At 41.9% G+C, this 23,897-nt stretch overlaps 1 protein-coding gene across 5 annotated transcripts in view; it reads left to right on the top strand.

The window, feature by feature from the left end:
• Positions 1-23,897, top strand: part of Sbf (SET domain binding factor) — a 302,684-nt gene that overhangs the window by 101,678 nt on the left and 177,109 nt on the right. For all 5 annotated transcript variants that reach the window (XM_070094967.1, XM_070094968.1, XM_070094969.1 and 2 more), the window contains exons 16-18: positions 6,871-7,044; positions 15,183-15,297; positions 22,324-22,489. In XM_070094967.1, coding sequence (XP_069951068.1) covers positions 6,871-7,044; positions 15,183-15,297; positions 22,324-22,489 — 455 coding nt within the window. The remainder of the gene's footprint in view (positions 1-6,870; positions 7,045-15,182; positions 15,298-22,323; positions 22,490-23,897) is intronic.

Raw genomic sequence — 23,897 nt, 5'->3', positions numbered from 1 at the left:
CTCTTCACTGCTCTCAGTAACCTACCTCCTACACCATACACTTGCAACATCTGCCACATTGCCCCCCTATCCATAACATTGTATCAATCGCATCTGCTAGAAAAATGACAGGATGGATAATGAGAACCTTCAAAACTAGGGAGGCCAAGCCCATGATGACACTCTTCAGGTCACTTGTTCTATCTAGGCTGGAATATTGCTGCACACTAACAGCACCTTTCAAGGCAGGTGAAATTGCCGACCTAGAAAATGTACAGAGAACTTTCACGGCGCGCATAACGGAGATAAAACACCTCAATTATTGGGAGCGCTTGAGGTTCCTAAACCTGTATTCCCTGGAACGCAGGAGGGAGAGATACATGATTATATACACCTGGAAAATCCTAGAGGGACTAGTACCGAACTTGCACACGAAAATCACCCACTACGAAAGCAAAAGACTTGGCAGACGATGCACCATCCCCCCAATGAAAAGCAGGGGTGTCACTAGCACGTTAAGAGACCATACAATAAGTGTCAGGGGCCCGAGACTGTTCAACTGCCTCCCAGCACACATAAGGGGGATTACCAACAGACCCCTGGCAGTCTTCAAGCTGGCACTGGACAAGCACCTAAAGTCAGTTCCGGATCAGCCGGGCTGTGGCTCGTATGTTGGTTTGCGTGCAGCCAGCAGCAACAGCCTGGTTGATCAGGCTCTGATCCACCAGGAGGCCTGGTCTCAGACCGGGCCGCGGGGGCGTTGACCCCCGGAACTCTCTCCAGGTAAACTCCAGGTATCCACCCTGTCATATGCCTTCTCCAAATCCATAAATGCCACAAAGACCTCTTTAGCCTTATCTAAATACTGTTCACTTATATGTTTCACTGTAAACACCTGGTCCACACACCCCCTACCTTTCCTAAAGCCTCCTTGTTCATCTGCTATCCTATTCTCCGTCTTACTCTTAATTCTTTCAATAATAATTCTACCATACACTTTACCAGGTATACTCAGCAGACTTTATTATTTTTTTTTATTATCACACCGGCCGATTCCCACCAAGGCAGGGTGGCCCGAAAAAGAAAAACTTTCACCATCATTCACTCCATCACTGTCTTGCCAGAAGGGTGCTTTACACTACAGTTTTTAAACTGCAACATTAACACCCCTCCTTCAGAGTGCAGGCACTGTACTTCCCATCTCCAGGACTCAAGTCCGGCCTGCCGGTTTCCCTGAATCCCTTCATAAATGTTACTTTGCTCACACTCCAACAGCACGTCAAGTATTAAAAACCATTTGTCTCCATTCACTCCTATCAAACACGCTCACGCATGCCTGCTGGAAGTCCAAGCCCCTCGCACACAAAACCTCCTTTACCCCCTCCCTCCAACCCTTCCTAGGCCGACCCCTACCCCGCCTTCCTTCCACTACAGACTGATACACTCTTGAAGTCATTCTGTTTCGCTCCATTCTCTCTACATGTCCGAACCACCTCAACAACCCTTCCTCAGCCCTCTGGACAACAGTTTTGGTAATCCCGCACCTCCTCCTAACTTCCAAACTACGAATTCTCTGCATTATATTCACACCACACATTGCCCTCAGACATGACATCTCCACTGCCTCCAGCCTTCTCCTCGCTGCAACATTCATCACCCACGCTTCACACCCATATAAGAGCGTTGGTAAAACTATACTCTCATACATTCCCCTCTTTGCCTCCAAGGACAAAGTTCTTTGTCTCCACAGACTCCTAAGTGCACCACTCACTCTTTTTCCCTCATCAATTCTATGATTCACCTCATCTTTCATAGACCCATCCGCTGACACGTCCACTCCCAAATATCTGAATACGTTCACCTCCTCCATACTCTCTCCCTCCAATCTGATATTCAATCTTTCATCACCTAATCTTTTTGTTATCCTCATAACCTTACTCTTTCCTGTATTCACCTTTAATTTTCTTCTTTTGCACACCCTACCAAATTCATCCACCAATCTCTGCAACTTCTCTTCAGAATCTCCCAAGAGCACAGTGTCATCAGCAAAGAGCAGCTGTGACAACTCCCACTTTGTGTGTGATTCTTTATCTTTTAACTCCACGCCTCTTGCCAAGACCCTCGCATTTACTTCTCTTACAACCCCATCTATAAATATATTAAACAACCACGGTGACATCACACATCCTTGTCTAAGGCCTACTTTTACTGGGAAAAAATTTCCCTCTTTCCTACATACTCTAACTTGAGCCTCACTATCCTCGTAAAAACTCTTCACTGCTTTCAGTAACCTACCTCCTACACCATACACTTGCAACATCTGCCACATTGCCCCCCTATCCACCCTGTCATACGCCTTTTCCAAATCCATAAATGCCACAAAGACCTCTTTAGCCTTATCTAAATACTGTTCACTTATATGTTTCACTGTAAACACCTGGTCCACACACCCCCTACCTTTCCTAAAGCCTCCTTGTTCATCTGCTATCCTATTCTCCGTCTTACTCTTAATTCTTTCAATTATAACTCTACCATACACTTTACCAGGTACACTCAACAGACTTATCCCCCTATAATTTTTGCACTCTCTTTTATCCCCTTTGCCTTTATACAAAGGAACTATGCATGCTCTCTGCCAATCCCTAGGTACCTTACCCTCTTCCATACATTTATTAAATAATTGCACCAACCACTCCAAAACTATATCCCCACCTGCTTTTAACATTTCTATCTTTATCCCATCAATCCCGGCTGCCTTACCCCCTTTCATTTTACCTACTGCCTCACGAACTTCCCCCACACTCACAACTGGCTCTTCCTCACTCCTACAAGATGCTATTCCTCCTTGTCCTATACACGAAATCACAACTTCCCTATCTTCATCAACATTTAACAATTCCTCAAAATATTCCCTCCATCTTCCCAATACCTCTAACTCTCCATTTAATAAATCTCCTCTCCTATTTTTAACTGACAAATCCATTTGTTCTCTAGGCTTTCTTAACTTGTTAATCTCACTCCAAAACTTTTTCTTATTTTCAACAAAATTTGTTGATAACATCTCACCCACTCTCTCATTTGCTCTCTTTTTACATTGCTTCACCACTCTCTTAACCTCTCTCTTTTTCTCCATATACTCTTCCCTCCTTGCATCACTTCTACTTTGTAAAAACTTCTCATATGCTAACTTTTTCTCCCTTACTACTCTCTTTACATCATCATTCCACCAATCGCTCCTCTTCCCTCCCGCACCCACTTTCCTGTAACCACAAATTTCTGCTGAACACTCTAACACTACATTTTTAAACCTACCCCATACCTCTTCGACCCCATTGCCTATGCTCTCATTAGCCCATCTATCCTCCAATAGCTGTTTATATCTTACCCTAACTGCCTCCTCTTTTAGTTTATAAACCTTCACCTCTCTCTTCCCTGATGCTTCTATTCTCCTTGTATCCCATCTACCTTTTACTCTGAATCCCTTCACTAAATGGTACAGGTGTTAAATAATGGTGAAAGTGTTTTTCTTTTTATGGGTCACCCTGCCTCGGCAGGGTAATCCATAAAATGTCTTTCAACACACACAATATTATAAGAAACTCAAGTGTACATAGTGTTAAACATTAAAAGCAATTACGAAACTGAAAACCAATCATAATTATCAATAAGTTGCAAAACCTTAATATCGCTGGTGCATTTATGCGCTGTTGGAGTTGAGCAATAATTTTTTTTGCCAGCTCTAACGCGCCATAAAATTTTAATTTTTTTTTATCAGATTCCACTCATTTTAGTCTTAAAGAAAAATGCTTTTTAACCCTTTGACTGTTTCAGGTCCCTCTCTGAAACTGTCATTCTATGTCGCCAAATATTCGAAAAAAAAAAAATTATTTTTTCTTATGAAAATGTTAGGAATATCTTTACTAGTGTTTTAAGCCTAAAAAAAAATTTTTTACCATCAGTACTTACCGAGATATAGAGCCGCAAAGTTTGCAGAAATTGACGTGCGTACGGCAACAGCGGCGACTGCCGCCCACCCGGTATTCTTTTATTTACTCTAATTCAAAGGTTTCTTGCATTTTTCAATATTTTTCTTTTCCAGGTAACTTATGTGGCCTGTGAGACCAATGTAAGGTGCATTGTTCAAATATACACTCATTATTTACAACACAATAACAGAACAAACTTTATCACTATTAGTTTGTGTATACACTTTGTTTACACAAACAAACAATACAAAACAATGTTTATTACTATTGTTCCATAATATATATACATATGTACAGTCACTAACCACGTTCCTAGAACTGCTGCAGCTTGTGGAACTCTTTGAAACATGGGTATATGCAGAGGGACACTTCACACTCCTCACACATAAAACGAGTGTCTCTGCGTGTTTGTGGGCGTTTTGTGGTATGCATACATACATAACACCTCTTCTGAGCATTTTTCTTGGCAGTAGTAGGAGGCAGTTGTATGGGGTAGTGATCACCAGGCCTCATACGAGATGACGTCTGTGGGCGCTGGTCTATTGCAGGAGTTGCTCCTTTGTACTTTGCAATTATTTGTCTGATTACTGACAGGCAAAATTCACCATATTTTGGTGTTTTGTTGGTCTTCAACTTGTATATGTTATAAGCATTTAGCATAGAGATATCAACAAGATGGAAAAAAAGTTTGATATACCACTTATAACTCTTGCGTACACAGTCTGCAAACCCAATCTGCATGTCACATTTGTCCACTAAGCGCATATTGAGGTTGTAGTCCATGACAGCTGCAGGCTTTAGAATGGGTTCATTGGTCTCTCTGTTGTCCCTGCCACTGGGTACCATTTCGTTTGTGTGAACTGATGTCAACAATGTGACATCACGTTTGTCATGCCACCGAAATGCCATGATGTCATTGGCAGCAAAGGCTTGCACCTCACCTCTGCGAGTGCCAGCGTCGAACCTTGGCATATGTTTGCGATTACCACGCACTGTGCCACACACGTCTGTCAAGTTCACTCGCAAGAAATCACTGAGTAAGGGGCTTGTGTACCAGTTATCAGTAAATAACATATGCCCCTTACCAAGATATGGTTCCATCATTGTTCGAACCACATCACCAGAGATACCCAATAACTTCATGGTATCTCTCAAAGTATTACTGCCAGTGTACACAATAATATCTAAAACAAGACCACTTCTGCAATCACACAGTACAAATAGCTTTATACCAAAGCGTTTCCTCTTGCTTGGTATATATTGCTTGAATGAGAGTCTTCCTTTGAATAAAATCAAGGACTCATCAATAACAAGCTTCCTGAAGGGATAAAAATACATGCAGCACTTTTGTTTCAGGTACATAAACACATTTCTTATCTTATATAAGCTGTCGCTTCTGTCAGGCCTGGTTTTGTCTGAAAAGTGTAACATACGCAACAGTATCAGGAAACGATTGACACCTATAATGTCACTAAAACCTGGAGTTGAAATCAGGCGATCTGTTGTCCAGTATGTGGTGACAGTGTGCTTATACACATGTGGCATAAGCATTATTGTGGCAAAAAACAGGTACATCTCTGCCACAGTTGTCTCCTTCCACTTGTGTAGCCGTGATTTTGGTGAGAGAATTGTATTTGCCATGGTGTAATCACAGTATGTATTTGTTTCCCTGACAATGATGTCCATCAGGGGTTCATCGAAAAATAACTCAAAGCAGTCCAGTTCACTGGCATTGTTCCCAAGTGGACAAGATGGCTTTATTCCACTTTGTGTTTCATCAAAGTCATGGGGACTGGGAACAAACTCGTCACCGTCCTGCCAATCCCAGATGCGGTCTGCTGGTGGGGTCTGGATATTGTACCGTGGTTGTGGCTGTGCAGGTTGTGGTGGTGCAGGTTGTGGCAGTGTGGGGTAGGGTGAGGCTGGTTGTTCTGCTGAGTCAGCCGCGTGGCTAGTAGCGTGGGCCGGTGATGGTGCCACATGGGCCGTGCCACCCTCACTATCACCACCACTGCCTCCTCCCTCACTGTCACCATTCATACCCATCGTTACAATATCGTCATCTTCACTATCAGGTCGTGGTGTTGGGCCACGGGATGTGCTCCCAGAGTTTCTCCTTCCCCTTGGAACAACATATGAAACACTACCAGACCGCATGCTACGTCGTACATACTGGCGCTTCACTGGGGAATATTCACTCTCACTGTCACTAGAACTGCTTTCAATGACCTTGAAATCACTATCACTATCACTGCTATCATCAGGGTGTTGTACATGACCAAATAGTTTCCTCTTTCGTCCTGGTACAGGCGAATGTGAACGTGAACAAGCCGGCACAGCACCAGAGGTCGAAGGTTGTGGGTCATCTGGGTTTTCGTCACTATTTACGTTATCCTGGGCACTTTTTTCGGTAACACTCACTTGAAAACCCTTGAATTCACTGTCACTGACACTTTCATCGCTGTTAGAGCTATCACTTGGGAACAAAAGACCTCCAATCCGCCGAGGAGTGAGGAACTTCTTACCGAGAGGCATGGTGAAAATGGACTGACAACATGGCGTTCCCACAATGCACCGCTAGGTCCCAGATTTTTTTCACAGGGTGCACACCGACCACTGAGACCCATTCTCTCCCGTGTAGGCCTACCAGGCCTTTGGCGCTCGATTTGAAGCCGCTAGAATTTGTGCGTATAAATACGTCAGAAACATTGGCTCGTAAGACGTATTTATACGTCGGAAACAGTCAAAGGGTTAATTCTATATATAAAAAAATATTTTTCAAAATCTTCCCTACATGCAGGAATTTTTTCCAGGTATGCCACAGTTTAGGGGTTAAATAATATCTTTGCTTTTCCTGTAAACAAAGATTTTGTCATCCATGTTGGTATTTATAATTTTGTTACAGGACCACAGTGTCTGGGGTAACCAGCAGTTTTGGGAAGCATCATTTTATCAAGATGTTCAAAAGGAGATCAGGAGTCTCTATCAAGATCGATCGCAACAGACAAGTCGAACCTCAATCTGCTCAGACCCAACTTGTGTCAAGGATCCTTCTCTCAGTCCTGTTAACCCAAGAGATGTAAGCACAGAATATGAATTGGTATTTTCTTTCTTTCTTGCCTTATAATTAGCATTATTAATTTCTTGAATAAACAAGTTATCAAATTTAATATTGGGCTTGACATTTTTGTGTAGTGCAGTAGCCTTGTATTCATCTGTATTTGATATAATTATTTTTAAAATTGTAAACATTTTAAAAACAAAAACTTATTCTGCATGGGGAATGTTTTTTTCAAAAGTGTGTGAACCTTAAAATATAATGAGCATACCCAGGATTCTACTAGGTAGTAGGTTGGTAGACAGCAATCGCCCAGGGAGGTACTACCATCCTGGCAAGTGAGTGTAAAACGAAAGCCTGTAATTGTTTTACATGATGGTAGGATTGCTGGTGTCTTTTTTCTGTTTCTTAAACATGCAAGATTTCAGGTATGTCTTGCTACTTCTACTTATATTTAGGTCACACATACATGTACAAGCATATATATACACACTCCTCTGGGTTTTCTTCTATTTTCTTTCTAGTTCTTGTTCTTGTTTATTTCCTCTTATCTCCATAGGGAAGTGGAACAGAATTCTTCCTCCGTAAGCCATGCATGTTGTAAGAGGCAACTAAAATGCTGGGAGCAAGGGGCTTGTAACCTCTTCTCCTGTATATACAGTGGACCCCCGGTTTACGATATTATTTCATTCCAGAAGTATGTTCAGGTGCCAGTACTGACCGAATTTGTTCCCATAAGGAATATTGTGAATTAGATTAGTCCATTTCAGACCCCCAAACATACACATACAAATGCACTTATATAAATACACTTACATAATTGGTCGCATTGGGAGCTGATCATGAACCCGGGGTCCACTGTATTACTAAATGTAAAAGGAGAAACTTTTGTTTTTCCTCTTGGGCCACCCCGCCTTGGTGGGATACGGCCGGTGTGTTGAAAGAAAGACCCAGGATTCTAGTAAGAATGTTTCACATTGTAAGGTTCCCTACTCCCCAAGAAATTTGTTTACATTTGGTGAATAATAGAGACTTTTTGAGGTGATATGCAGTGGTTTGTTTGCAATCGTGTCATTACGATTTCGTGAGTCAGTGATATTAGGATATTTAGAAAGATTATCAGGGGGCAATTTAGAGCCAGTATAAGCATTCACTGTTACGCAAACATGAAAAACTTACCCACCTACTAACCTGCCTTAGAACATGGTACCACTTTTGGGCAGTACCTTGTTACTAACTCTGGTGCTGGTGTTCCAGTTGACTCTTTTGATATCTGTAACCTTCTCTCGACCTTGACTGTGTACCCAGTTTCTCCCATGATGGCACTGTTTTCGAATCATTCACATGTCGCTTGACAGATTGGCTTGACATCAACATCCAAATGACCTCAACCCTGTACTTGATCCATTTGCTATTACAGACATTGCTTTCTGCTTCAACCCTAAAAAAAAAACTATTCCCCTCCACCACTTCATGGAAAAATGCCTGGCATCACTCTGCAAAGACTGTCAGATTGCACTGTCAGTTCAGTATATCTTAGTAGATTGTCCAGTCTATCAGCAGGCATCCAGAATTCGCTTCTGTTGTTTCTTCTGCCCCAACACACTATCACTGACCTCCTTGCTGAAAGTTCAACCTCTGAAATACACCGTCATTGACTTTCTAACAGACACAAACTTATTGCACCAACTCTGATATTCCTTTTACTCTCTCCTACTCCCACTAACCCCTACCCTTATGCATTCCTGCCTTTCTCTTCATAATTACTTTTGCATATTCCTTCTTTCACACATTCCTTCCTGCAGCACTGTATGATCCTTTTAGGTTCAGCACTTAATGTAATAATAATTATTATTATTTTTCTAGTGGTCATTTGCATAAGAATTTATTACAAGGAAAGCAAGTATAGACAGATTAGTGATAGGATTTCTACAGTCTCGTATAAGAAGTCTTCGTGCTTAATGCCCTTAAGTGTAATACTTACTGTCATGTTCTGCTTTTGGCTTCCAATGGTAAAAAAAAGTCTTGTTAAAATGTTACCAAGTTTATAATTGCAGATGCTCAAGGGGCACCTTTTTTCTTTTTCTTTTTTAAATTAATAGATATAAGGAGGGAGGGGTAAAGGAGGTTTTGTGGACGAGGGGCTTGGACTTCCAGAAAGCATGTGTGAGCGTGTTAGATAGGAGTGAATGGAGACGAATGGTATTTGGGACCTGACGAGCTGTAGGAGTGTGAGCAGGGTAATATTTAGTGAAGGGATTCACTAGAGTGTTCAGCAGAAGTTTGTGGTTACAGGAAAGTGGGTGCAGGAGGGAAGAGGAGCGATTGGTGGAATGATGATGTAAAGAGAGTAGTAAGGGAGAAAAAGTTACCATATGAGAAGTTTTTACAAAGTAGAAGTGATGCAAGGAGGGAAGAGTATATGGAGAAAAAGAGAGAGGTTAAGAGAGTGGTGAAGCAATGTAAAAAGAGAGCAAATGAGAGAGTGGGTGAGATGTTATCAACAAATTTTGTTGAAAATAAGAAAAAGTTTTGGAGTGAGATTAACAAGTTAAGGAAGCCTAGAGAACAAATGGATTTGTCAGTTAAAAATAGGAGAGGAGAGTTATTAAATGGAGAGTTAGAGGTATTGGGAAGATGGAGGGAATATTTTGAGGAATTGTTAAATGTTGATGAAGATAGGGAAGCTGTGATTTCGTGTATAGGGCAAGGAGGAATAACATCTTGTAGGAGTGAGGAAGAGCCATTTGTGAGTGTGGGGGAAGTTCGTGAGGCAGTAGGTAAAATGAAAGGGGGTAAGGCAGCCGGGATTGATGGGATAAAGATAGAAATGTTAAAAGCAGGTGGGGATATAGTTTTGAGTGGTTGGTGCAATTATTTAATAAATGTATGGAAGAGGGTAAGGTACCTAGGGATTGGCAGAGAGCATGCATAGTTCCTTTGTATAAAGGCAAAGGGGACAAAGGAGAGTGCAAAAATTATAGGGGGATAAGTCTGTTGAGTATACCTGGTAAAGTGTATGGTATAGTTATTATTGAAAGAATTAAAAGTAAGACTGAGAATAGGATAGCAGATGAACAAGGAGGCTTTAGGAAAGGTAGGGGGTGTGTGGACCAGGTGTTTACAGTGAAACATATAAGTGAACAGTATTTAGATAAGGCTAAAGAGGTCTTTGTGGCATTTATGGATTTGGAAAAGGCGTATGACAGGGTGGATAGGGGGGCAATGTGGCAGATGTTGCAGGTGTATGGTGTAGGAGGTAGGTTACTGAAAGCAGTGAAGAGTTTTTACGAGGATAGTGAGGCTCAAGTTAAGAGTACATAGGAAAGAGGGAAATTATTTCCCAGTAAAAGTAGGCCTTAGACAAGGATGTGTGATGTCACCGTGGTTGTTTAATATATTTATAGATGGGGTTGTAAGAGAAGTAAATGCGAGGGTCTTGACAAGAGGCGTGGAGTTAAAAGATAAAGAATCACACATAAAGTGGGAGTTGTCACAGTTGCTCTTTGCTGATGACACTGTGCTCTTGGGTGATTCTGAAGAGAAGTTGCAGAGATTGGTGGATGAATTTGGTAAGGTGTGCAAAAGAAGAAAATTAAAAGTGAATACAGGAAAGAGTAAGGTTATGAGGATAACAAAAATATTAGGTGATGAAAGATTGGATATCAGATTGGAGGGAGAGAGTATGGAGGAAGTGAATGTATTCAGATATTTGGGAGTTGACGTGTCAGCGGATGGGTCTATGAAGGATGAGGTGAATCATAGAATTGATGAGGGGAAAAGGGTGAGTGGTACACTTAGGAGTCTGTGGAGACAAAGAACTTTGTCCTTGGAGGCAAAGAGGGGAATGTATGAGAGTATAGTTTTACCAACACTCTTATATGGGTGTGAAGCATGGGTGATGAATGTTGCAGTGAGGAGAAGGCTGGAGGCAGTGGAGATGTCATGGCTGAGGGCAATGTGTGGTGTGAATATAATGCAGAGAATTCGTAGTTTGGAAGTTAGGAGGAGGTGCGGGATTACCAAAACTGTTGTCCAGAGGGCTGAGGAAGGGTTGTTGAGGTGGTTCGGACATGTAGAGAGAATGGAGCGAAACAGAATGACTTCAAGAGTGTATCAGTCTGTAGTGGAAGGAAGGCAGGGTAGGGGTCGGCCTAGGAAGGGTTGGAGGGAGGGGGTAAAGGAGGTTTTGTGTGCAAGGGGCTTGGACTTCCAGCAGGCGTGCGTGAGCGTGTTTGATAGGAGTGAATGGAGACGAATGGTTTTTAATACTTGACGTGCTGTTGGAGTGTGAGCAAAGTAACATTTATGAAGGGGTTCAGGGAAACTGGCAGGCCGGACTTCAGTCCTGCAGATGGGAAGTACAGTGCCTGCACTCTGAAGGAGGGGTGTTAATGTTGCAGTTTAAAAACTATAGTGTAAAGCACCCTTCTGGCAAGACTGATGGAGTGAATGATGGTTAAAGTTTTTCTTTTTCAGGCCACCCTGCCTTGGTGGGAATCGGCCAGTGTGATAATAATAAAAAAAAATAAAAATTCAGGGAAACCGGTTATTTTTATGTAGCCGGACTTAAGTACTGGAAATGGGATGTACAATGCCAGCACTTTAAAGGAGGGGTTTGGAATATTGGCAGTTTGGAGGGGTATGTTGTGTATCTTCATACGTATATGCTTCTAAACTGTTGTGTTCTGGGCACCTCTGCATAAACATTGATTATGTATGAGTGAGGTGGAAAGTGTTAATGATGAAAGTTTTTTCTTTTTGGGGATTTTCTTTCTTTTTGGGTCACCCTGGCTCGTTGGGAGATGTCCAACTTGTTAAAAAAAAAAAAGGGTCTGTAAAGAAAATAAGTTGACAGTGAACATAGATTAAAGTGATGAGAGTATCAGACGAGTTAGGAGAAAAAATTGGATATCAGACTGGAGGGAGGGAGTATGGAATAAGTGAATGTGTTCAGATATTTGGGAGCAGACTTGTCAGCAGATGGGTTTATGAAGGATGAGGCACACCATAGAATTGATGAAGAAAAAAGGTGGGTGATGCATTGAGGTATCTGTAGAGACAAAGAAAGTTTTCCATGGAGGCAGAGAAGAGAATGTATGGGTGTGAAGCATGGGTTGTGAATGTTGCAGTGAGAAAGAGGCTAGAGGCAGTGTAGATATCATGTCTAAGGGCATTGTGTTGCATAAATATTATGCAAAGAATTCGTAGTGTGAAAATTATGGGAAGGTGTGGAGTTACTAAAATAATTTTTCAGAGGGCTGAGGAGGGGTTGTTGAGGTGGTTTGGTCATTTAGAGAGGATGGAGCAAAATAGGATGACTTAGAGGGTGTATAAATCTAGTTGAAGGTTAGAGGGGTAAGGATCATCCTAGAAAAGGATGGAAGGAGTGGGTATAAGAGGTTTTGTGTGCAAGAGGCTTGGACATACAACAGGCATGTTTTAGTGTGTTAGATAGGAGTGAATAGAGATGAATGGATTTTGGAATGTGAGCAGGGTAATATTTTGTGAAGGGATTCAAGGAAACCAGTTAGCCGGATTTGAGACCTGGAGGTGAAAAGTACACCTTTAGGAAGGAGTTTGGGATATTTGTTGTTTGGAGTGACATCTGAAATGTATCTTCGCACCTCTGGAAAGACAGTGATGTGTGTGAATGATGGTGATTTTTTTTTCTTTTTTTTTGGGGGGGGGGTCACCCTGTCTTGGTGGGAGATGGCCAGCTTGTTGGAAAAAAGTTTTTGAGGAGAACCTTGAGTTACTTATAGTTTAAGCAACATTCAATTTACAGTTTCTCCAGGTATTTTGTAAGATGCCAGATGTTTGTTTTTAAATTTTTAGTCATTCCCATTAAAAACTTAAGGAAAACCAACAGCTTAAACAAGCTCATTTCAAAAATTTTCAGTTTTATTGAGAGAGAGACTTGGATTTGTGATTCAGACTACTGAAAATTGTGACACATTATTTTGCATAACTTATTCTGTATAATTTAATATTATATAAGGTATTGACTTAGGGTCTGGTCAAAGTACAGTGGTACCTTGACTTATGGGTGCCCCATAAGTCAAGGTTGATTTTTTGCTTTGAATTGCAAGCCAAAATCCTAGTTACAAGCGACCTTCAGATACACCGCCACTAATTGGCGGTGTATCTGAAGTCAAATCCAACTCTGCCTAGAGGAGTGTCAGGTACTTCGTTCCATCCCACATGCTCTTCCAAGATATAACTGGAAGGATAATACTCCCATGCTAATCCCAGATTGTAGCGAGGCACCTCGTCCCTTGTTAAGTTCTTGTATAAATCCAGGGAAGAGGTAATCTCCATTTCAGCACTGAGTTTTTCCAGAAACATTAATCCTTTGACTGTCGAGGTCGTATATATACGTCTTACGAGGTACCGTGTTTGACGTATATATACTCATAAATTCTAGCGGCTTCAAATCAAGCAGAAGAAAGCTGGTAGGCCCACATGTGAGAGAATGGGTCTGTGTGGTCAGTGTGCACCATATAAAAATCCTGGAGCATGCAGTGCATAATGAGAAAAAAAAACTCTGACTTTTTTTTTTTTAATTAAAATGCCGACTTGACTTTGTGGTCTATTTTCGTATAGCATTTATGGTTGTATTCTCGTTTTCTTGGTCTCATTTGATAGAACGGCAAACATATTATAGAAATAGAGGTGATTTTGATTGATTTTACTATAAAAAGAACCTGGAAATGGAGCTCAAAGTAGGGGAAATGTTTGATTTTTGCCGATGTTCAAAAGTAAAGAAATGATGTCATTGTCCAATAAATGTCCAACTAGCCATTCTAATATGCAGTCATGAATGGGTTGATGTTATTTATACAATTATTGCAGCATTGCAGTAGTCTGCATAACAGTAAATCTTCTAATTTTTGTTTGAATAAAAATTCAAAATAGAAAGCAAGAGTAATATCAGAGGGGCTTGGAGACGTGACTGATGAACAAAGAAAATGTTATTTTAGAGCCAGGAATGTCTGCATTGTTCATTCTGGACCTTATTTTGAAATTGTCATATTTTTTAATTTTCGTGAAATTGGCCAAATTGCAAATTTCTGACCATGTTATTGGGTAGTTGAAATCAGTAAATGGTCAGTTTCTTGCACTCAATCGATAGAAAAAATGGAGTTCTAAAGAAATAGCTATGAGCTTGGTCGACTTGAACAATGGAATTAGCCGAAAATAGGACTCAAAGTGCACGAAATCGCCGATTTGTAAATACTGCCGAGGTCGCTAATTTCGTGAGAGCGTAATTCCATCAGTTTTCCATCAAATTTCGTGTTTTTGGTGTCATTACAATCGGGAAAAGATTCTCTATCATTTCATAAGATTTTTTTTTTTTTTGTTTTGTTTTTTTTGGAAATTTTGCGACACCAGGAGACTTCAGGATTGGGGGTTGCGACAGTCAAGGGGTTAATTAAGGTGGGTGGGGTAGTCATGGTGGTTGGTGAAATAGTGATAGTGGTGGTTGGAGTAGTGACGGTGGTGGGTGGAGTAGTGGTGGTGGTGGATGGAGTAGTCATGGTGGTGGATGGAGTAGTGATGGTGGTGGGAGTAGTGATGGTGGTGGGTGGAGTAGTGATGGTGGTGGATGGAGTAGTGATGATGGTGGGTGGAGTAGATATGGTGGTAGGTGTAGTGAGGGTGGTGGGTGTAGTAGAGATGGTGGTGGGTGCAGTAGTGAGGGTGATGGGTGGAGTAGTGATGATGGTGGGTGGAGTAGATATGGTGGTGGGTGGAGTATAGAATATTTCTTATTTATAAATATATTTTTTTTATTTAAGAACCCATAACAGAAAAATTGGGGTGGTTTTTTGGGAGGCTGGAACGGATTAATGGCATTTCAATTAATTTCAATGAGGAAAATTGATTTGACATACAAGCAAATTGAGTTACAAGCTCAGTCACAGAACGAATTAAACTCGTATGTCAAGGTACCACTGTACAATAATGTGTATTAAATGATGTTATTAATTTTAAACTAGATTCCCTTGAACAGAAGAAAATGGTTTAATAAATCACCTATTCAAATAGCTGTTATCCACATTGCTAGTGTAATATGAGAGTTGACACAACGTTGACCTGTTTTTGATTCTTAAAATTTGTATGTAACATTTTTTACTATGAATGATGTATCTCAGCCCTCAGATACAGGCTCCTGGAAAGAAGGAAGATTATCATACCTCCGACCACACGAGCCATCAGCACTTGAGATAGCAGCAGAACAAATGAGACTGTGGCCAAATATAGAACAAAGTAAGGCTTTTTTTTGGGGGGGGTGGGGGAGGAGGGAAGCAGAGTATGGAAGTACAGTGGACCCCCGGTTAACGATATTTTTTCACTCCAGAAATATGTTCAGGTGCCAGTACTGACCGAATTTGTTCCCATAAGGAATATTGTGAAGTAGATTAGTCCATTTCAGACCCCCAAACATACACGTACAAACGCACTTACATAAATATACTTACATAATTGGTCGCATTTGGAGGTGATCGTTATGCGGGGGTCCACTGTATATACATTCATTCATGCATGCATGCAGGAATCTCATCTAAGGGCTATTTATGCAGCTTTTGTTAGGTCCATTATGGAGTATGCAGCACCAGTATGTAACCTGGACCTGAAAAAGCATTTTAAGAAACTGGAAAAAGTGCAGTAGCACACAACAAGGCTTGCTCCTGAAAAGAGGGGCATGAACTAAGAGGAAGGCTACTGGAATTGAACCTAAGAACATTGGAGGACAGAAGAAACAGGGAATGCATGACAGCAACATACAGAATGCTCAGGAGAATTGATAAAGTAGATAGGGATAGGCTGTTTGAGAGACGAGAAATGAGAACTCGGGTACAAAGCTGTTGGAAGTTAAAGGCACAGGTGAGTCATAGGGATCTTAGAAAGTATTTCTTCATTCTCAACATGGTTTGGAAGTGGAATGATCTTGGTGAGGAAGTAGTGGGGGCAGGTGCTATACATAGTTTAAAGAGCAGGTACCATAGGGCTCACAAGGCTTAGAGGGAGTGACTCTGAAAAGTAGCAAGCTTAAGAGGCAGGGCCAACATCTAATAGTCAACCTCTGCAACCAGAAATGGATGAGTACATACACATACACACACCTTGGGTTGAGTATCATACCAAGCATATCCCCTTAGACACACATCAACGAAATAACTGAAGCAAATGTTCATCTGGCATATCTAAGAATAGATTATCAACACAAACGCAAGGAGTCATTCACGACTCAGTACACTGTGTGCGTCAGGCTCATATTGGAGTACACACCACCACTATCGAACCCACTACTGGTCAAGCATATCAAGAAACTGGAAAAGGTGCAGAGGCTTGCAGCAAGCCTAGTACCAGAGGTAAGGGGGAGGACAGGAGGGATAGGGGGATATGATGATGTATAAAATACAAAGAGAAGTTAATATGGTGAACAGGAACAGAATGTTTTCAGAGATGGTATACAGGATAAAAATAACACAACTGGAAGTTGAGAACTTTGGATGAGTCATAGAGATGTGAGGAAGTATATCTTCAGACTTATCAAGTTGCCGTGAAGTGGATCCATGCATAGCTTTAAGACGTACAGTAAGGCTCTGGGAGGCGGGAAAGTGCGGCCCTAGTAGCAACCAGCGAAGTGGAACCAGTGGCAGTGACTTGACCCCTGCAACCACGTATAGGTGCGCGCGCGCACACCCACACACACCTACACACAAACCGACACACCCACTCACACCTACTCACACCCACTCACACCCACTCACACCCACTCACACCCACTCACACCCACTCACACCCACTCACACCCACTCACACACACACACAGACACACACACACACTCTCACACACACACATCCTAAACTAGGTCAACTAGGTCAACACTCACACACACACACACCACACACACACACACACACACACACACACACACACACACACACACACACACACACACACACACACACACACACACACACACACACACCACACACACACACACACACCACACACACACACACACACACCACACACACACGCACCACACACCACACACACACACCACACACACACCACACACACACCACACACACACACACACACACACACACACACACACACACACACACACACACACACACCACACACACACGCACCACACACCACACACACACACCACACACACACCACACACACACACACACCACACACATGCACACCACACACGCACACCACACACAAAACCACACACACAACTATACACACACAACCACACACACACACACCACACACACCACACACACCACACACACCACACACACACCACACACACACCACACACACACCACACACACACCACACACACACCACACACACACACACACACACCACACACACACCACACACACACCACACACACACCACACACACACCACACACACCACACACACACCACACACACACCACACACACCACACACACACCACACACACACCACACACACACCACACACACACCACACACACACCACACACACACACACACACACACACACACACACCACACACACACCACACACACACCACACACACACAACCACACACACACACACACACACACACACACACCACACACACACACCACACACACACACCACACACACACACACACCACACACACACACACACACACACACACCACACACACACCACACACACACCACACACACACCACACACACCACACACACACACACACACACACACCACACACACACACACCACACACACACACCACACACACACCACACACACCACACACACACCACACACACACCACACACACCACACACCACACACACCACACACCACACACACCACACACACACACACACCACACACACACACACCACACACACACACACCACACACACACACACCACACACACACACACCACACACACACACACACACACACACACACACACACACACACACACACACACACACACACACACACACACACACACACACACCACACACACACACACACACACCACACACACCACACACACACACACACACACACACACACACACACACACACACACACACACACACACACACACCACACACACACCACACACACACCACACACACACCACACACACACCACACACACACCACACACACACACCACACACACACCACACACACACCACACACACACCACACACACACCACACACACACACACACACACACACACACACACACCTGTATCACTAACGTGTATAGTATGCAAGGTCATGGAGAAGATCATCAGGAGGAGAGTGGTGGGGCACCTGGAAAGAAACAAGTGTATAATTGACAACCAGCACGGTTTCAGGGAAGAAAAATCCTGTGTCACAAACCTACTTGAGTTTTATGACAAGGTGACAGAAGTAAGACAAGAGAGAGAGGGGTGGATCGACTGCGTATTTTTGGACTGCAAGAAGGCTTTCGACACAGTTCCTCACAAGAGGTTACTGCAAAAGCTAGAGGACCAGGCACACATAACAGGAAAGGCACTGCAATGGATCAGAGAATATCTGACAGGGAGGCAACAACGAGTCATGGTACGCGACGAGGTGTCAGAGTGGGCGCCTGTGACAAGCGGGGTTCCACAGGGGTCAGTCCTAGGACCTGTGCTGTTCTTGGTATACGTGAACGACATAACGGAAGGGATAGACTCAGAAGTGTCCTTGTTTGCAGACGATGTGAAGTTAATGAGAAGAATCGAATCGGACGAGGATCAGGCAGGACTACAAAGAGATCTGGACAGGCTACAAGCCTGGTCCAGCAACTGGCTCCTTGAATTTAACCCTGCCAAATGCAAAGTCATGAAGATTGGGGAAGGGCAAAGAAGACCGCAGACACAATATAGTTTGGATGGCCAAAGACTGCAAACCTCACTCAAGGAAAAAGATCTGGGGGTGAGTATAACACCGAGCATATCTCCTGAGGCGCACATCAATCAGATAACTGCTGCAGCATACGGGCAAACCTACGGATAGCGTTCCGATACCTCAGTAAGGATTCGTTTAAGACTCTGTACACCATCTACGTCAGGCCCATACTGGAGTATGCAGCACCAGTTTGGAATCCACACCTAGTCAAGCACGTGAAGAAATTAGAGAAAGTGCAAAGGTTTGCAACAAGACTAGTCCCAGAGCTACAGGGATTGTCCTATGAAGAAAGGTTGAGGGAAATCGGCCTGACGACACTGGAGGCCAGGAGGGTCAGGGGAGACATGATAACGACATATAAAATACTGCGCGGAATAGACGAGGTGGACAAAGACGGGATGTTCCAGAGATGGGACACAGACACAAGAGGTCACAATTGGAAGTTGAAGACTCAGATGAATCAAAGGGATGTTAGGAAGTATTTCTTCGGTCATAGAGTAGTCAGGCCATGGAATAGCCTAGAAAGTGATGTGGTGGAGGCAGGAACCATACATAGTTTTAAGGCGAGGTATGATAGAGCTCATGGGGCAGGGAGAGAGAGGACCTAGTAGCAATCAGCGAAGAGGCGGGGCCAGGAGCTGTGACTTGACCCCTGCAACCACAAATAGGTGAGTACACACACCACACACACACCACACATACACCACACCCACACACATGTACGTACGCATGTTGCTGTCAGAGGGTAATTTGACTGAAATGTCAGCACGCACTCTTTGATAGCCCTCGTGTCCATCTCTCCCTATGCAGAAATGCTATACAAGTAAAGGGCCCGAAGATCTGGAATTCATTGCCATAACACACTTAAGGACCCAAGCCTTCAAATCAATTTAAGGCCCTACTTAGAAATCGCCTCATTACTCAAAATTAATCAGGCATATCGTACTTAATACTTACCAGATACTCTAAAGCTACTCGGAAAACTTATAAATAACTTATGACTGATCAACCTAAAATTGTTTGTTTCATTACTTCATATTGTGCTGAGGATTGCTGAGCCATTTGCTCATTACTTCAAAATTAGTTTGTTTAAATTTTCTTATTTTAAATTGTACTAAATTGTAATACACCATATTGTAAATTGTTTTAAATTGTTCTATTATGATACTGTAATTTTTATAAACTAATTCAATACTGTAATTATTCTCTACTGAACTTCTCTAGTAGAGTTATTAAAGCCATATGGCATTACCTAATAATACACAATTCTCTTGTACTCGCTGTAACTGATCTAATGACCACATAATCTGTTATTCCCTTATTAATCTTAAGGTAATTTTAAGTTTGCTTGAAATGCTCTACATACAAAGGGGGTTTTGGCATGTACACCCAACTATTATATCCCTTTGTACAACCATGTATCATGTCAAATTAAACTTATTGTTAAAGATGGCAATTGATTTAATATTGGTGAATGTGTTTTCTTTGGTTCACCTTGCCTTTGTAGGAGAATGCTGTCGAGTAAAAAAAAAAAATACAAGGTTTCGTGTAGCAGAAGAGAGCACGAAATTCAGACAAGAGAAAAATGCAAGTGTAGGGGAGATTAAAGCTATGAAGCCAAAGTTACCATACTTTATGGAGTTCTGAGTGTAACTTACAAATGAAGTAGACATTATTTATGCATTTCCTCAAACAGATGAGACAATAAGGAATTGGTTCATTCAGTAACCCAGATTTTTCTTTGGTGGCACTTGCTCTTTTCTGTTGTGCAATCCTTCATATACATATTTTTTTTTTTTAACACAAGGACCATCTCCCACCAAGGCAGGGTGACTTGAAAAAGAAGAAACACTTTCATAAAGTTTCTTTTCTTTTTACATTTATTATTTGACACAGAAGGGGGTTACTAGCCCCCTGCTCTCAGCAGTTTAGTTGCCTCTTACAACACACACACAGCTTACAGAGGAGGGATTCTTCTCCAATTCCTACATTTATACTGTATAAATAAAAATCTCCATGGGGAAGTGAAACAGAATTCTTCCTGCGTAAGCCATGCGTGTTTTAACCCTTTGAGGGTTTCGGCCGTACTAGTACGGCTTGCGACCCAGGGTTTTTGATGTACTAGTACGCCTGAATTCTAGCGCCCTCAAATCTAGTGGGAGAAAGCTGGTAGGCATACATATGAAAGAATGGGTATGTGGTCAGTGTGCGCAGTATAAAAAAAAAATCCTGCAGCGCACAGTGCGTAATGAGAAAAAAAAAACTTTGACCGTGTTTTTGGAATAAAACAGCGACTTTGCACTGTATTTTCGTATGGTATTTATTGTTGTATTCTAGTTTTCTTGGTCTCATTTTTATAAAATGGAAGACATATTACAGAAATTGAGATGATTTTGACTGGTTTTGCAATGAAAAGTACCTTGAAATTGAGCTCAAAGTAGCAGAAATGTTCGATTTTTACCAAAGTTCAAAAGTAAACAAATCATGCCAAGCGTTCAATACACGTCAACTGGTGAGTCTAATATTCTTTCACAAGTGCGCTGATATTATTTATACCATTTCTACACTAATGCAGCAGTCTGCATAACAGGAAATCTTCTATTTTTTGTAAGAATAAAAATTGAAAGTGGAAAGCCAAAGAAATATAAGAGGGGCCTCGGGATGTGACTAACGACCAGAGGAAATGTTATCTTAGTGCCACGAATGTCTGTTTTGTTTATTCTGGACCCTATTTGGAAATTGGCATCTTTTGAAATTTGTGTGAAATTGGCAAAATTGCTAAATTTTGACCACTGTATTGGATAGTTGAAATCAGTAAATGGGTGGTTTCTTGTACTCATTCAATAGAAAAAATGGAGTTCTAGAAAAATAGTTATGATTTGTGTCGACTAGTACACTGGAATTGGCCGAAAATAGGGCTCATAGTGGGCAAAATCCCGATGCATAAACATCGTCGAGACCGCTAACTTTGCAAGAGCATAATTTCGTAAATTTTCCATCAAATTTCATACTTTTGGTGTCATTATGATTGGGAAAAGATTCTCTTATCTTTTCACAAGAAAAAATAATTTTTTTTTTTTAAATTTGGCCGACCCTGAGAACAAGTCTCGGAGAGGGCCTGTCGACCCTCAAAGGGTTAAGAGGCGGCTAAAATGCCAGGAGCAAGGGGCTAATAACCCCCTCTCCTCCTGGTCACCCTGCCTTGGTGGGATACGGTCTAATTGTTGAAAAAAAAAAAGTGCATATGAGGGAGTGAGGGCAAGGATAATGCATTGTTTTGATGAGTATGTGTGTGCACGTTATTTATGAATCCATAAATATTCCACTAATTGTTTTCAGAGAAACAGCGAGAATTAGTTGAACAAGAAGAATCGACACTCTACTCACAAGCAATACATTATGCAAATAGAATGGTATTTCTTCGAATTCCTCTTGATGTCAATGCAGCTGTTCATAAACGAACCTTTAATGACAGGGACACTGCCAGTAACAGCATAACCAACAGGTGAGAGCTGTTTTCTCTTTTGATATGTATTTTGTATAAACCCGTGAAGTTGGCGCTGTATGCTCACCTGACAATATCAACTGCCACTTGCAGCTGTGTTAGCGATATACCTTTTTTTCTTGTTTTTATTTTAATTTATATATTTTTTACGTTCTGATAATTACAATTTATAATAGTTCTTGTGATTTCATAGCAAATCTATGTTCTGACACTAATATTAGGTACTGAAATAGTCACAATCACATTGACAGGTGAACATTTTCACCTGCCTGGGTCATTTACTATTGTCTAGAAATATATACAAAGTATTTATAAGTCCCAGCAATGTTTTAGACATGCTGGAGTATACCTTGAAGCATGGTGTTATGACAGGTGTCCCTATACTGTTGACAGCCCAGTGACACATGATAAAGGGGCACTCAGGGAACCCTCCCTTTATTTGTTTTCACTGTTATATACAAATATGTCTGTCTGTCTAGCTCTGCTTATGTCTTTCTGTCTGCCTGTGTGTGCCTGGAGTACATATGAAATCTTGAAGAATGGTGTTATGACAAGTGTTGACAGCCCAGTGACATTTGATAAATGGGCACTGCTCCAGCTAACCCTTGCTTTATTTTTTTCACTGGTACACACAAACATGTTTGTTTGTCTGTCTAACTTTGCCTGGAATTTTTGGGTTATCGTAGGTAATTTACACTATGTATAATTGTACTTATGTGTACATGTGAGAGAGAGAGACAGATATATAGACAGAGAGACATCCAGAGACAGCCAAAGCCAGCCAACCAGCCTGCCGAATACGTAAGAACATAAGAAAGAAGGAACACTGCAGTGGGCCTACTGACTTATGCAAGGCAGGTCCATGTCACCTCCCCTCCTCCCCAGCTTAGACCAATGATTCACCTAGTCAGGTAACATCCACTGAAGGAATGAGCATGGCATCAGACCTAGTAGCACAAGCTAGTCAGATCCAACTCACACCCACCCACACCCATTCATGTATTTTTTTTTTTTTTAACAAACTGGCCATATCCCACCAAGGCAGGGTGGCCCAAAAAGAAAAACAAAAGTTTCTCTTTTTAAATTTAGTAATTTATACAGGAGAAGGGGTTACTATGCCCTTGCTCTCCGCATTTTAGTTGCCTCTGACAACGTGCTTGGCTTACGGAGGAAGAATTCTGTTTCACTTCCCCATGGAGATAAGAGGAAATAAACAAGAACAAGAACTAGAAAGAAAATAGAAGAAAACCCACAGGGGTGTGTGTATATAGTATATGCTTGTGCATGTATGTGTAGTGTGACCTAAGTGTAAGTAGAAGTAGCAAGACGTACCTGAAATCTTGCATGTTTATGAGACAGAAAAAATACACCAGCAATCCTACCATCATGTAAAACAATTACAGGTTTC

The sequence above is a fragment of the Cherax quadricarinatus genome, chromosome 48 (assembly GCF_038502225.1).
Source record: "Cherax quadricarinatus isolate ZL_2023a chromosome 48, ASM3850222v1, whole genome shotgun sequence".
Taxonomy (NCBI): Eukaryota; Metazoa; Arthropoda; class Malacostraca; order Decapoda; family Parastacidae; genus Cherax; species Cherax quadricarinatus.
This window is presented reverse-complemented; position numbering and strand designations above follow the sequence as displayed.